At 35.0% G+C, this 14,719-nt stretch overlaps 2 protein-coding genes across 2 annotated transcripts in view; one reads left to right on the top strand and one right to left on the bottom strand.

The window, feature by feature from the left end:
- Window positions 1-7,612, bottom strand: part of LOC111084887 (histamine H2 receptor-like) — a 27,457-nt gene extending 19,845 nt beyond the window's left edge. Inside the window, exons 1-2 of the mRNA XM_022381369.1 lie at window positions 7,430-7,612; window positions 5,305-6,213 (exon numbers count right to left, since the gene is read on the bottom strand). Coding sequence (XP_022237077.1) covers window positions 5,305-6,213; window positions 7,430-7,611 — 1,091 coding nt within the window. The 5' untranslated portion in view covers window position 7,612. The remainder of the gene's footprint in view (window positions 1-5,304; window positions 6,214-7,429) is intronic.
- The window catches only part of LOC106476702 (midasin-like), a 236,786-nt gene that overhangs the window by 126,968 nt on the left and 95,099 nt on the right, over window positions 1-14,719 (top strand). The gene's annotated exons all lie outside the window — the stretch shown is intronic.

Below are 14,719 nucleotides of genomic sequence, written 5' to 3'. Positions count from 1 at the left end.
GAAATTCCAAAACAAACAAACCAAAAAACATGTTGCCAAGCTCAATTTTGATGATAAGGTGGTCAAAATTGCAAAACAAAATGACCACCAAAATTACAATTTTTCTCAAAGGAAATTTACGAACTTTATTTTTTCTGTTGTGTTATTACTTAGTGTTGCCACAACAGATGTTGTTTCCAGCTGCATCACATATCTATTTTCTACTTGAATAAAGTTAACTTAAAATAAGAACAATTACAAAGCGCAAATCCTAGCCTTTTGGACATTTTTGTCACGCATTATTATTTTTCACACATAATAACTTGTCAGCAAAACGTTCAAATGACTGCATACTAAAGTCATCCATTTAGGCACTATATAATTTAACAAAACAATGATTAATATTTTTTCAACAGATGTCAATAATTGATAAATCTTGCTATAAACACAAAACATATTTTGGGGTATGTTTATTAGAAATATGTTTTTCGTATAAAATATTGTTGGTAGCAAGTATTCAGAATATGTTATAAGCTTACTTTTTACCTCACCATGTGCACATGCTAACACACGCATGCACATATTCCCATGCACAAAACAAAATATCCATATCATATATGCTATATATATGTCTGTATTATTATTCCAGATGCTGAATTGTTTACTAACATGCTTAAGTTCTCTTTTTGACAGTGACAACCCCCTCTTATGGATGAATAGCAGTATTAACTCTCTCTCATCATCTGGTATTCTGATAAAACGTTATTGCTGTCTGAAATATTCAACTCTGTTAACTGTATAGCTGGTAACTTTCATAGTTTCTTGGCTAACTACTGTTGATGTAGGATATGTGTGACATTGTAAAAATACACAAGGCATATCCTTCATAATAATTGGCGGTGGTAATGATCCCTAACACCTTTTTTGTTCGGTTTTATTTATCATAGAAACCACAGAAGAGGAAACTTGTCTTAAAAGAAAGAAAACATTTTCTGTAGATTTATCATTATGCATAATATGCCAATCAACTAACAAAATCAATTTACACGACGGAACAGACATGGGGTTTCAAACAATAAAACAATCAGCTTATGCCAGACAGACCGCAAGATTCAGTCTCGTTCGATGCTACTGGTCGCATTGACAGTATTAGTGTATCACCTCAAACAGTATCATGGCATAGGAAATGCTACTCAGACTTTACACATAAGGGTAAAACTGATCACTTCAAAATCAACTCTACCAACATCTCATACTGGTGTGACGTCACTGGAAAATCTAAGCATTTCTCTGTCTCGTTCCACTTCTGTAACTTCAAGTGGAACACTGCGGGAATCCAGAAGAACGTTTTCTCCAATTATGTGAACAAAATGCAGGGGATTTCAAACAATAAAAGATACAACTCCTTTGATGCTTTGGTAGAATTACAGCATTACTTTATCGTTGCCGAACATCAAACAACCGCGGGACTTGTTTATGATTAGTAGCGTAACGAAGCTCTTTACACAGGAATATCATTACGAGGTCAGTAATGCTTTCTTTCTTGTTTGGTTTTGGATGTGGAACGTTAGTGGGCAGGAAGGCATATTTTATGGTACTTCACTTCGACTGATTTTAGATCGGCAACACACCAGCTAAACGAACTCGCGCCTTGTTGTCTAAGGCAGATAATTCAATAATACTGTTACTGACGTTAAAAGATGTCACGGATATCAACTTCTCTATTGGCTTCTCGTCCTGCACATTTTGGGGATTGTTGCCTAGTCTATTGTTCTGTTAGAAACATGTTTTTGGTGAACAATTACAATACTTAAAGTGATGAAGTTTGTTGTCAAGAAAATCGATCTCTAGCTTTCGCAGCATTCACTGCAGTTTCTAGATGCGGTAAAAGAGGATATTTGTTACGTTAATCACATCTAGGACGGGCTAGCAGGTTCGTGGATAATATATAGGCAACAACATTACATAGATTAACGATTGGATTGTCTTGAGACGTATTTCATATTTATACTTAACTACGTACGACATGTACAAGGAAAATCCGTGGACAGTGTATTTTCGGTTTTTAATGATTGAAATTTGTTTTATCAAAATAGAACATAATTACTGGACGTTGAAACAGCTTCACTAGTTATTGTTGTTTTTATCGTTATTCCAACTGTACTTTATAATAGACTTGATTATTTCATTATGAGTACTGAACATGTTCAGCTGTAGTGTGAAATTCAATCCGAGTACAACTGTACTTTATAATAGACTTAATTATTTCACTGTTAGTATTGAACATGTTCAGCTGTAGTGTGAAATTTATCCTGATTGTAACTGTACTTTGTAATAGACTTAATTATAATTATTTCTCTGTTTGTACTGACTTGGCGCTCGACTCGCAATCTAAGGGTTGCGAATTCTAATCTCCGCCTCACCAAACATGCTCTCCCATTTATCCGTGGGGGCATTATATTGTGACGGTTAATCCCGCTATTCGTTGGTAAAAGAGTTGGCGGTGGGTAGTGATGACTAGCCTTCCCTTTAATCTTTCACTGCTAAATTAGAGCAGATAGCCCTCGTGTGGCTTTGCACGAAATTCAAACCAAACCTGTTTGTACTAAACATATTCAGCAGCAGCATCAAATTTAACCTATTAAAAATGTACTTTATAACACAATTATTTCACTGCTGGTACTAAACATGTTCAGATGCAATGTGAAAAATTTTCTGATTTGTACTGTATAATAAGCTTAATCATTTCGCTACTGGTACTAAAACAGTTATAATCAGGATAAATTCGACGCTGTAGCTGAACATGTTCAGTGCCAACAGTGAAATAATTAAGTCTATTATAACATATACAGTCATAATCAGGATAAATTTGACGCTGTAGCTGAACATGTTCAGTGCCAACAGTGAAATAATTAAAACTCTATTATAACATATACAGTTATAATCAGGATAAATTTGACGCTGTAGCTGAACATGTTTAGTACCAGTAGCGAAATGATTAAGCCTATTATAACATATTCAGTTATAATCAGGATAAATTTGACGCTGTAGTTGAACATGTTCAGTGCCAACAGTGAAATAATTAAAACTCTATTATAACATATACAGTTATAATCAGGATAAATTTGACGCTGTAGCTGAACATAGCGTTCGTTTTAAATAGGAACAATTGCATTTTTGAATTTGTAGGTTCCGTACAGGAGTTAGTCTATAGTATGTAATATATTATAAACAGAACAATGTATCGTGTGCATATCTAACGCTTAATTAATTATTATTAGAAAAATAATCGGGAACTATTTCAGAAAAAAATAGTTTATAACAAATTATGATGAGCTAAAATAATACAAGTACTGCTTGCGACCATAATTTTCTCCAGTTCGATTATTATTACAATGAATTCTCTCTCTAACTAACCAGTCAAATATATAAAACAAGAGCGTGAAAGTGTAAGAAACACTGTTACGTTTAGAGAATAATTTTCATTACAGTCAGCTTCAAATTGAACTTTATAGTGTTCATAAGTTGCCTTTTTGCATTTAGTTCAATGTTACCTAATCAACATTACCGAAGTTAAGTTCTTTTACAACGAGGCTATCATTTCACTTAAGTTATGCCGCTTGTTTTTAAATGGGGTAGTAAGGCAGCATTAAGATTGTCTTTCTTGAGGAATGTTCTGGTTGAACTAACAAGATTTACTGTTGTTGCTGATAGTTCAAAGAAAAAAAATACTATGAAAAAAATCCCATTAGCTAACTATCGCTTTTGTTTCCGCCTTAACTGCTCGTATATGTTAACCTATGTGGTCAGAGAGAACATGATCTTTCAGTGTCTTCGTTTTTGTAAATTGAATTTTATCTTGATATTATCCTTTCAGGGTTATTTTATTTGTTGTTTAGTACTAACACTATACTGGTATTATAGCAGGATTTTAACTTGAAATATACTTTTTAGTCTACGGTTTCTTTGTTAATGGATATTATTGTCATCATCTAAATTAATGATGCATCCATAAAAAAGTAATGAAGCACTGACATTGTGTTCGTGAATAAATTTGTTTTCAAGGGCAATAAGACTGTTATACTCAGACTTTTAAGAGATGGACCCATTCTTTTGTTGTCACGGCCGGGTACTCCGCCGGCGTCCTCGTTTCTACAACTATCACGGTATTCCTATTCTCATCTGAGAATACAAACATTATTATTAGTGTTGAATCTTCCAAGAACTTGATGCCATTGAAGGGCAATAGAATGGTCCTATCAAAATTTGATCTCCTGAAATTGTCACCAAAATGTTTTCCACGGGCAATTAGCTAATACTTCTAACAAGGAAATATATGCTCAACGCACAATTATTTAACATATATATGTTCAGTGAACAATTACTTAGTTTTTTTTAAACAATACTTTATTTGTCATGTTCGTAGCACTTCTTAGTTATAAAGGGCCGAGCGCGGCTTAGTGATTAGCGTGCAGGACTGTGAAGCTAAAGTTCCGTGGTTCGCGTTCCGTTACCCCCAAAAAACAGCAATTTGGTGCCGTGGGTATGCTGTAAGAGTGGCGATCAAATCCCACTGTTCGATCTGACAAGTGGCGGTGGGTGATGTTGGATATTTGTCTTCCTTTTAGGCTATCACTTCAAAATTAGGGACGGCTAGGATAGCTAGCACTCGAGTACTTTTACGCGAAATCCAACAATGAAAGAAAATTTAATCATAAATATTTTGAACGAATTTTGACTTAAAATTTCCAACTGTAAAATATATTTTGTAAAGATAAGGTATTTCATTCTTTTTAACGAACACATGTTGGCCCTTCGGTAATGCTCTGGAATTTGGAACAGGCGATACCCCAAAATATCTCCCACATTTTAACCCTTCAACTGCGGTTGACATCATATGATGCAAGCATTTTGCGCACAAACTTTGAATGGCCCGCCGCAAAAATCGTGAATATTTGCACATGGAGTGGTAGACAAATTTACACAAGCCACAAACGAAGGGTTAAGCTGTGGGTGTGTTATAAGAGTGACAGCCAGTCCTTTAGCTCGAATAAACAATAAGCCTGCATACAGTAGTTGATTACGTCATTTGATATTGATGTTTTGTTAGGTTAAGTGAACCGAAAGTTAACAATTAATAAACATGCACGCTTCATTTAAGACCATTAGTTACCTTCAATGATGTAATGTTTAACTTGGTGATTTGTATAATTATTATTCAAGCTGCTTATGCAAGTTTATTTTATACAATAATAATTGCTGAAAGTAACATTGAGGAGTTACGTTAATGTCTTTAAATTCAAAACATATAGTGCAAGGACTTACATGTAACCACGGTTAAGTCGGCAGGCTGGTCCAGCCTGGTAGGGTGGGGGCCCCAAGTCTCTGGTCAGTCGACAACGACAACACAACAAATCCATTGCTGCGTCACGGAAGTCACAATTCAACACCAAAAGAAGAACTGGATTAACGAAGGCGTGCACAAAAGCCACATGGAGCGTGACTTGATAAGTAAGTGAGGTGGAAGTTAGGCCTGGTTGGACCAGAGTAATGATGAAGAGTGGTCCCCAGAAGAGAACGTAAGCCAACAAGAGGATAATGAACATCTTCACACGCTGGAGAGACTCTTGTTCAGTACGGTGAATGTAACTGTGTATATGTTCACTTTCTCCGAGTTCCCTGTCTGGCCGTATTGAAACCATAGTAGTTACCAGACTGGCCAGTCGGGTGGCCTCCATACTGGTCTTGTTGAGGTCTTGGTAGAGCTTTCGCAGGTGAACACCGGTTAGTATAACGCACAGCATATTGACCGTGACCCATAGCACGTTTAACACGTAGTGTCGGACTGGGCCATAGACGATAGGACACACCTCTCCTACCGTTGTTTCCTTAGCACTTGACAGAGCACCGCTCAAAAATGTAGGACCAAGGTTGATTGTGATACTCGAAAACCAGATAATGAAAAATCCAAAAATTATACACTGGCGACTGTCCAGTGGGAGAGTCGCGGAACCGTTGGAAGTTTGCTCTGGGTCTGGAATCATGGGGGCATTATTGATGACCGATGTGAGGAGATTAACAGTAGATACAGTGACAAGCAGAAGAAACGCTGTTTCGAGGATAGAGCATTTGAATAGTTTCTGACACAAGAGGACACTTACACCGAGTGGTACCAGAAGACTAGCCCTAGCACAGTCTACCAATCCCTGGTGAAACAGCAATCCCTGTGACCACCTGAAAAAAAAAGGTTAAAGACAGTTATTTATACACACGAGATATTGGAATACGAATATAATGACACATTCCAAACTTATAGCTTTATGCATGCCTGTTATACCAAACTATTTATCTGATTTCTGTTGTGGAGATGGAAAGAGAGTTAAGAAGCTATTTGTTGATCCATAATAGTTGGTATGAATATCATGTTTGCCATAGATGAGTGGGAAGCTGCTGATGTTATAGGAAAAAATAGATTCTTAGAGAAGAAGAACGTTCTCTCAAAAATTGCCAATGTTCATTGCAGCCAGGCTATATTTGGGAGGGGGGGGGAGGATTACACATAAAATATAGAACGTAAGTTGTAGTTCTTAACAGTGCTCTTTTTGGGTCTGAATTTTTATGAACGGAAAGTACCTAATAATGTAATAATTTTACGGTTGTTTAATTTTATTTGTAGACATTGATCCTAACAGTTTCTGACTTCGTTGTTTTTTTTTTTTGTAGTGAAACGTGGGTTTGAAATATTAGTTAAACAACGACATCTGATCCTTATGAAACAACTTACAATAAAGTTAAACTTTTGACTACATAATAATTTATTCTGGTGCGTGTTTAGTGGTATTTTTTTATAAATAGTTAACATTCGGAGAAATAGTGGTAGGATAAACCAATTTGGGTACAACACGTTCATGTATACAAATTTGTGAAACAAACAGATCTAGTATCTTTATTTCTTGGACTTTGAAGGGAAACTTTTAGCAGGATAGGCTTTGGGTAGAACACGTTCCCTTACTTCTGATGTGAAAATAAACATAGAGCTGGTTAGAAGCTAATGTCTTTATTTCTTGGACTTAGCTTTTAGCATAATGGGTTTTGTCCATTTTACTCTTTCAGATTTAAAAAAAAGTTAGTAGAGGGAAAGATCCCTAGATAAGTTTAAGTATGATAACACTGAGGTGTCTGTCTGCACTTGAATTTTTAAGAGGACAATATTCGTATTTAAAGGTGGGATCCATTTCTTCCAGAAACGTAGAAAATCTGTTTCAGGTGCTTCATAATTTACGTTATACGTACTTGTGGATATTTCGCTTAGAATTTTCATTTTTTTACATGCTTATTATGATTGTATAAGATATTTTAGTAACAAGCATAAAACTCCTTAAACCAAAATGGTACTTGAAGATTGTGGGTTTATGATTACTTTTGTACTAAATTAAACATAAACGTGTACCTTCGTAGTGGACGCTTGAGGACAATAAGCACCATTAGAAACAAGTTAGCGCCCATCCCTAAAATGGCGATGGTAAACAAAGCTATAGCTTCTGTCGTCTTCACAGGGTGGCAAGGTCCTTCAAGTTGTCTGGTTACTGTGTCGTTGTTGGAACTTCCCGTTCCAAACCTCACCACGTTCATCTTCTCTGTTGAGAAAAAAAGATGTAAAAAAATGTACTGAAGGAAGACAGTTATCTAACCACGTGGGTTTTAGAGTTTAAGTTTATTAAAAAGATCAGAGGTTTTAAGGTTAGCCTGGCCTATTTTAAATCCCGTATTCAAATAATTAAAATGTGTGTGTGTCTGTATATATATATAAATTATTGTGACTTTTACTTGATCTCTGCATGGGCCCCCCCAGTGGCACAGCGGAATGTCTGCGGACTTACAACGCTAGAAACCGGGTTTCGATACCCTTGGTGGGTAGAGCACAGATAGCCCATTGTGTAGCTTTGTGCTTAAATTCAAAATAAACAATCTCTGCGTGGAATATCATTTTTGCTAAGCCGAATATTCATATTTGTTAGCACAGTGTTTTTTATCTCGTCCTTTTTACGCTTGCATTCGGAAGAAAAAAGTCTTTCTATATATTAACGTATTTAGTGACATCCCGTGCCTTAGCTCAGAAGGATTTGTTCCATGCTTTATAAACTACGGCAGTCTGCAAGTCCTGTATATAGCAAGAGATACCGGGAAAGATCTCTAGATAGGTTTAAGAATGATAACATCGCAGTATTTTCCTCGGAGCTTTTTACTTTACCTCAGTAGATTGTAAAGATCCCGAGGTAAGTTTGGGTATGTTAACATTGCGGTCTGGCTCTCAGTGTTTTTAGCGTACGTTAGGAAAGTTTTTCAGCCTGTGTACCCAACCACATTAAAAGTTATGTAGCGAGGTACATGTATTTGTCAGAATTAGAGCATCATTTAACCTGAAAATTTAGCTTATTGTCTTGCAAATACAATAAACTAGTTTTGCTAGAAATTGTAGTCTGATCTTTAGTTATTTAGTTTTACTATATTAGTCAGATTGTAGAGCTATGTTTGTGTAGTCGCGCGGTCATTGTTACTTGATTATCAAGAAAAAATTACAAATAAATAGCATAGCTACGTTATCACCATAGAATCGACAAATAAAACACGTGAGGAAGGGCTGTGTGCAGGATGGGAATTCCTGAGCTTAAAAACAGTATTATCTAAAATAAAGAATTGAGAACAAAATTGGATTCTGATTTCGTTTCACGACAATTCATTCGACTTTAGAATAAATTTGGTTTCTTAAATCCTGTATTCGGTATTCCTGTGTGTTTTTATCACTGATGTGACATCTCTTTACCTGCGAATTTATCTTTCTACTTCTGTCTACTCAACTACAGACGCAGCGTTAAAGTTCGTTTGTTGACGTTCCGTGTAATCAAAATCCTGTAGGTTACTATAGTAGCATATGTTGTTATAATTACCGTTCATACGAAATGTGTCTTTTATAGCATCTTATGCACCAAAAGAAATCAACGGTTTTAAATTAAGAAACAACGGTTTTTAAGCACAGTTATATTTCTTGTAGAAAACAGATTACATTTCAGTCTTCTACAGACCAAGGGATTGTCGAAATATGTATGTTTTCGACAACAGATATCATCGAGCTTACAAATCGTTATTTGTTCGTTTACTACTGTAGAAGCACAATGTACTTCCCAACCATAAGTAAATCAACTTTTGATGGAATATAATGATGTAACAAAAGTAATAAATATTTAATTTAGGAATGGTGGCTAAAAATAGGGTAGGCTTTATATTTCGTGCTTTACATTTTACTGGTACAAAATTTCTGTAATTATTTCAACTAATAATCTCTTAATCAATTAACGTTTTTCTTGGATTGTTTTGCTGTCTCACAACTGAGTTCCGCAGGAAAGAACGATCTACAGGCTGTATAGAAAAGGCCTATGAGGTAGTATGTTTTTTCTAGCCGAGTTTTGTGGAAATAGAAGTTTTATTTTTGAATGACTAAAAACTACAAAATAATGAGCCATGTTTTTCGTACTTTAAGAAATCAACACTACAAGAACGTCAAAGTGCGTTAGATTTTTCAAGTTTCAGCTGCTAACAAAACATGGCATTCTGTTAATTGTCTAACTATGAAAATGTAGTTTTATCAGTGAAATACAAGTTATTTCCCTTTTTATCTTAAACTCCTAGTACATGTAATAATACAATAGAACGTGGTTGGTCTGTTTCATAAATGCATTCCAGAACGCTCAACTACCAAGATATCGATTTCTGTGCAAGTACGTTACACAGAGGTCATTTGCATATGTTGCGGATTGTGTTTATTATCACACAATTCGATGCGACAATACCACTGGTCAAAACGTTTTCTCCTTCAAAATTTTATTGTTCATTGTTATCTCCAGGCAATAAATTGCCCAAATAGTCCAGAAGTAAATATAGTGAAAACAATTCACCAGAGATTTGCGCACAGCTCTCGGAATTAGATTGACTGTACTGGTAGAAACTGTTGTATGTTTGTTACGTGTCACAATGTACTCAAGCTCTACAACAGCATGTGTAATGCACGTGGTAAGGACACTTAGATCAAACGTTTCTTTGAGGTATTGTTTGTAAGTACATGTGTAATGCACGTATTGAGGATACTTTACACCCTGGTCTCTCGTGTAATGCTTTTAAGTACATCTGTAATGCACGTATTGGGATTCTATATACCCGTACCCAAATCTCACATATAGTAAACTTTATAATAATCAGATACTTGGCATAATACTCCTGAAAAAGTGATCAATAAAAACAACAATATTAGCTTTCAATCCACTCTTTAACATTAAGGTATTAATCTTTAGGCGATTGTGAAACTACGAAACTTCTCATTTAGTTTTGCACAACTATTTATATTATAAAAGAGAAAAATTTAGATTTCCATTTGATGATACTTATGACAATCATTGTGTTTTTTTAAATATATATGTAGATATAATATTTACCGGGGGCTTTAATATCATCAGTGTTAACATTTTAAAATACATCTGATGAAAAAGTATTGTATTTTTACCAAGTATTTTAAAATAAATTATAATCAGTTTTGCGTATTAATCGTGTATGCATTAAGGTGTTATTTTCTATTCTTATGTATGGATGTGAATTATATAAAGGTGATTTATTTATACATTGCTTCATAAACTTTTAAGGTTTTCCTTTGTAACATACCTCATCTACATGATTTAAATAAATTTACCAAATTATTTAAACTATTCAGTAACTCACTTTACCAAATGCATTTTCAAGCTTCTCATTATTGACGTTGTTAAAAAGTTTGTACCTTTTAATTCGGTATAGTTTCCCTGTTAATTTAATAATGCAATCCTTGAGCATCTTACATCTGTTTTTAAAACCTTACAACAAGACTTGTAGGCTGTGACTGCAGCATGTATTGAAACATTGGACTTTTTATTTTGTTTTTTAGCTTTTGATAAAGCTTTTCCTGTTCCACATTTCTGTCAGCGTTTTTTCCATTCTTAAGTATTAAGTTGTCAAGAAATTAATGTCGCATTTTGGAACACTTTCATCAACCATACCCTAAAAACATCACGTATAATAGTTAAACGAACCGCCTAAGCATCACGTTAGTGTAGCCTATATAATGTGTAAAGTTTAGTATACTCTAATCCCTTACAGTGATGGCATACGATGAGACACACATTCGGCGTGTAATGCTGTTTGAATGCAAGAAGGGAAACAACGCCTCTGTAGCTACAAAGAATATCAAAGAATTTTATGGAAATGTTTTGAACGTTCGTAAGTGTCAACGATGGTTCAGAAAATTAAGTTCAGGTGACTTTAGCCTTAAAAACTGTGATGTCAGGGGCCGACATGTTGGAATTGATATTGATGCTCTGAAGACTCTTGTTGGCTCTAACCCAAGGCAATACACTCGTGAAATGGTCATGAAATTGCATGTCTCTCATAAACTCCATAAAGAATGTATTTGGGTGCTTCACGAACTCTCCGATGATCACCGTTTCCAACGTGTGAACGTTGCTTAGTCTCTTCTGGCGCGTGAATAATTTTTGGACAGAATTGTCACCGATGATGAAAAATAGATTCTCTATGCGAATATTAAACGCCAAAAACAATGGCTCAGTCGTAGACAAAAACCACTTCCGACCCCAAAACCTGGAATCCATTCGCAGAAAGTGATGCTTTGCATTTGGTGGGACATCAAAGGAGTAATTCATTTCGACCTCCTCAATCCACAGCGAACTGTCAATGCAGAGATTATATATAGTCAGCAACTGGAACGTTTAAATCAAGACCTTCATCAGAAACGCCCTTCACTAGTCAATCGGAAAGGTGCTCTTCTTCTCCACGACAATGCACGTCCACATGTTGCACGTTTGACGCAACACAAGATTATCGAGTTGGGTTGGGAAGTTCTCCCCCACCCACAATATTCTCCAGATATGGCACCATCTTAACGGGAAAACGTATGCAAATGTGGAAGGTGTTATAGAGTACATCGACATGTTTTTTGCTCCAAAGCCAAATGATTTCTTTAATCAGTACCTAATACTTTAGTATCAACGGACGTCATAGATTAGCAACATATTCTGGAACTGTACGCAAGCTTGTATAATACTTTTAAAAGATACGAAAGTTTGTCAATAATTACTTTAGTAACATTTATTTTGAACATTTGAAAATTTAATTGATTACACTGTTTCTGTACCATTTTTTGTATTTTTATTTTTTTTGCAGAAAGTTTTGGGGTCGGGCGTGGTACAGTTTTTAGTGTGGCCAGTCTATGAATCCTGTGTTCACGGTTCACGTCCCTTTCCTTCAAAAACCACATTTCGCGTATTGGGGTCTTGGGTGCGATATAAAAATGGTGGTCACATCACACTATTTGGTCAGATAAGAGTTGGCAGTGATGGGTGCTACATTTTCTCTGTTATTATTAGTTCAAAGTTATAGACGGATATTTGATAAACTCTCTGATAGCATTGTGCAATAATTATAAAACAAAGCATAAATTAATTTTATACATATTTTGTATTAAAATTAACAGAATTTCACTACATTGAAAATTAGTTTTTGCGAAATTTCTAAGATAAGCCCCCCAGTGGCACAGTGGTATGTCTGCGGACTTACAACGCTAGAATCCGGGTTTCGATACCCGTGGTGGGCAGAGCACAGATAGCCCATTGTGTAGCTTTGTGCTTAATTACAAACAAACAAACAAAATTTCTAAGATAAATGGTTTAAATATATTTTCTGATTATAAACATATTTTAACGACTTTCTAAAACAGTGCTACTGAAAGTGAACCCTGAATTTCATGCTTAACCAGTTTTAACATTACTTTGTGTAATATAAATTTGTATTTAATTAATATTTTAACTCAGCTTAATATAAATTACTTTTATTCATTATTTTTGTATATTAATCTCTAAGTATCAGTTGTTAAAATCATTTGGCGAAGCTTAGTTTAGATAAGTTAAATTTCACTCGAACTTGAAACAATTTTACATTAGCTCAGTCGTTTTGCTTCCGTCATGCTAATTGTTGGGCTTTGTTTTCTGCGCATGAAAGAAAGTCTGATTATTCCTTTGCATTTAATATTAATCCAGTATTATCTATATTCATTAAGCATTTTTCTTGGATTTGTTGGTGGGGAATACTTAACTTTTCTAAACTCTTCGCTTGAATGTTTTTATTGAAAGGTTGCGGTAAATTCGTATATATATACACGTATATCACCATAGTTGGTTTATATATTCCTGTTCTTTCTGTTTCAAAAACTTCTGTTGTTAATGGCTACAGCTCGGCTCAACATACGTGAGAGTTAATCCATCCATTCGTTGAAAATGGACATAGGAACTACGTACTTTAAGAGAAAAAAGAAAGCAGCGGGAACGTCACCAAAACAATAATTAACCGTAAAACCACGCTTCTCGTTTTTGTTTAGTTTTTCTCGCCTTCCTCTTAATTAATATATTACCGATTTCGAATCAGACGTGTGCGTTTGTGTGTGTAAAAATAGCATTTCAGTCCTTATTGTTTTCACAAGTCACTACCCAAGAGGCATTTTTTCGGTACAAGACTTCATCAGCTGAACTGAGTCGATTGCAGCCCAAACGTGTATCTGAAATTGAATTTGTTAACAGTAGAATAGTTGCGTTGCAGTTAAGTAAAATAGAACTCCAATGCAATGACTTGTGGCTAAGAAAACGTTTTAAACACCTTCATTTCATGTCCTTATAATGAAATAATCAAGAAGGAATGTTAAAATAAAACGTCAGATGTCAAATGTAATTTTAAACGTTTTTGTTAGGCCTAAAAAAGACGCATTTGTTCGCAGGTTTAGACGTTTCACACTGTAAATAAAACTTACATGAAGCTATTGACGTTTGTTGGCTATGATGTGGTGAAGGTTTTGTGAATATCACCAACAATGGTGAACTTTGTTTTCATAAAACATTGTTAATTGTATATTAACAAAGATGTATGTAAAAACATTTAAATTAACATTACTTGGAAAACACTCAGATAAAAATGTATTTAAAACACTTGTAGTTTAAATAGTTAAATGACTAACTGTAATTTGAACAATTCTGATGAAACGCAATAAATTGCGTTACTTGCATTTAAAACACAAAGAACGAATTTTCTTTAAGATATTCATTTAGTGTTAACACTGCGGAGAAAGTAAACGTATATTATCATAAACGATATATAATTAGATAATAGAAAAAAACTGTAGTTTTGCTTGTCTTTAATGGAACGCAGTTCAGTTATTCCGTTAGTTTTAATCATTTTTACAAGCGTGTAACTTAAAACCAATGTTCGTCAAATAGAAATATCTCTTAGAATTTGTATTTATTTCTTCTTTGTGTGTATGTTTATTGGGGTGTCTGTTAGGAATTGCATATTCTAGACTATGCGGAAGAAGTGTTAGAAATTACAGACATAATTGGTTCCCAGCGATATGTTTGCGGACTTACAACGCTAGAATCCGGGTTTCGGTACCCGTGGTGGGCAGAGCACAGATAACCCATTGTGTGGCTTTGTGCTTAATTACAAACAAACAAACAATACAGACATAATTAAAATTTAACATTTTTGCGAATGTTCATTTATTCTTAACAGCTCGACCCGGCATGGCCAGTTGGTTAGGGAGGGCACTCGACTCGCAATCTGCGGGTCGCGGGTTCGAATCCACGTCACACCAAACATGCTC

This window comes from Limulus polyphemus, unplaced genomic scaffold, assembly GCF_000517525.1.
Source record: "Limulus polyphemus unplaced genomic scaffold, Limulus_polyphemus-2.1.2 Scaffold158, whole genome shotgun sequence".
NCBI lineage: Eukaryota > Metazoa > Arthropoda > Merostomata > Xiphosura > Limulidae > Limulus > Limulus polyphemus.
The sequence above is the reverse complement of the archived record's forward strand: the minus strand, read 5'-3'. Positions and strand labels throughout refer to the sequence as shown.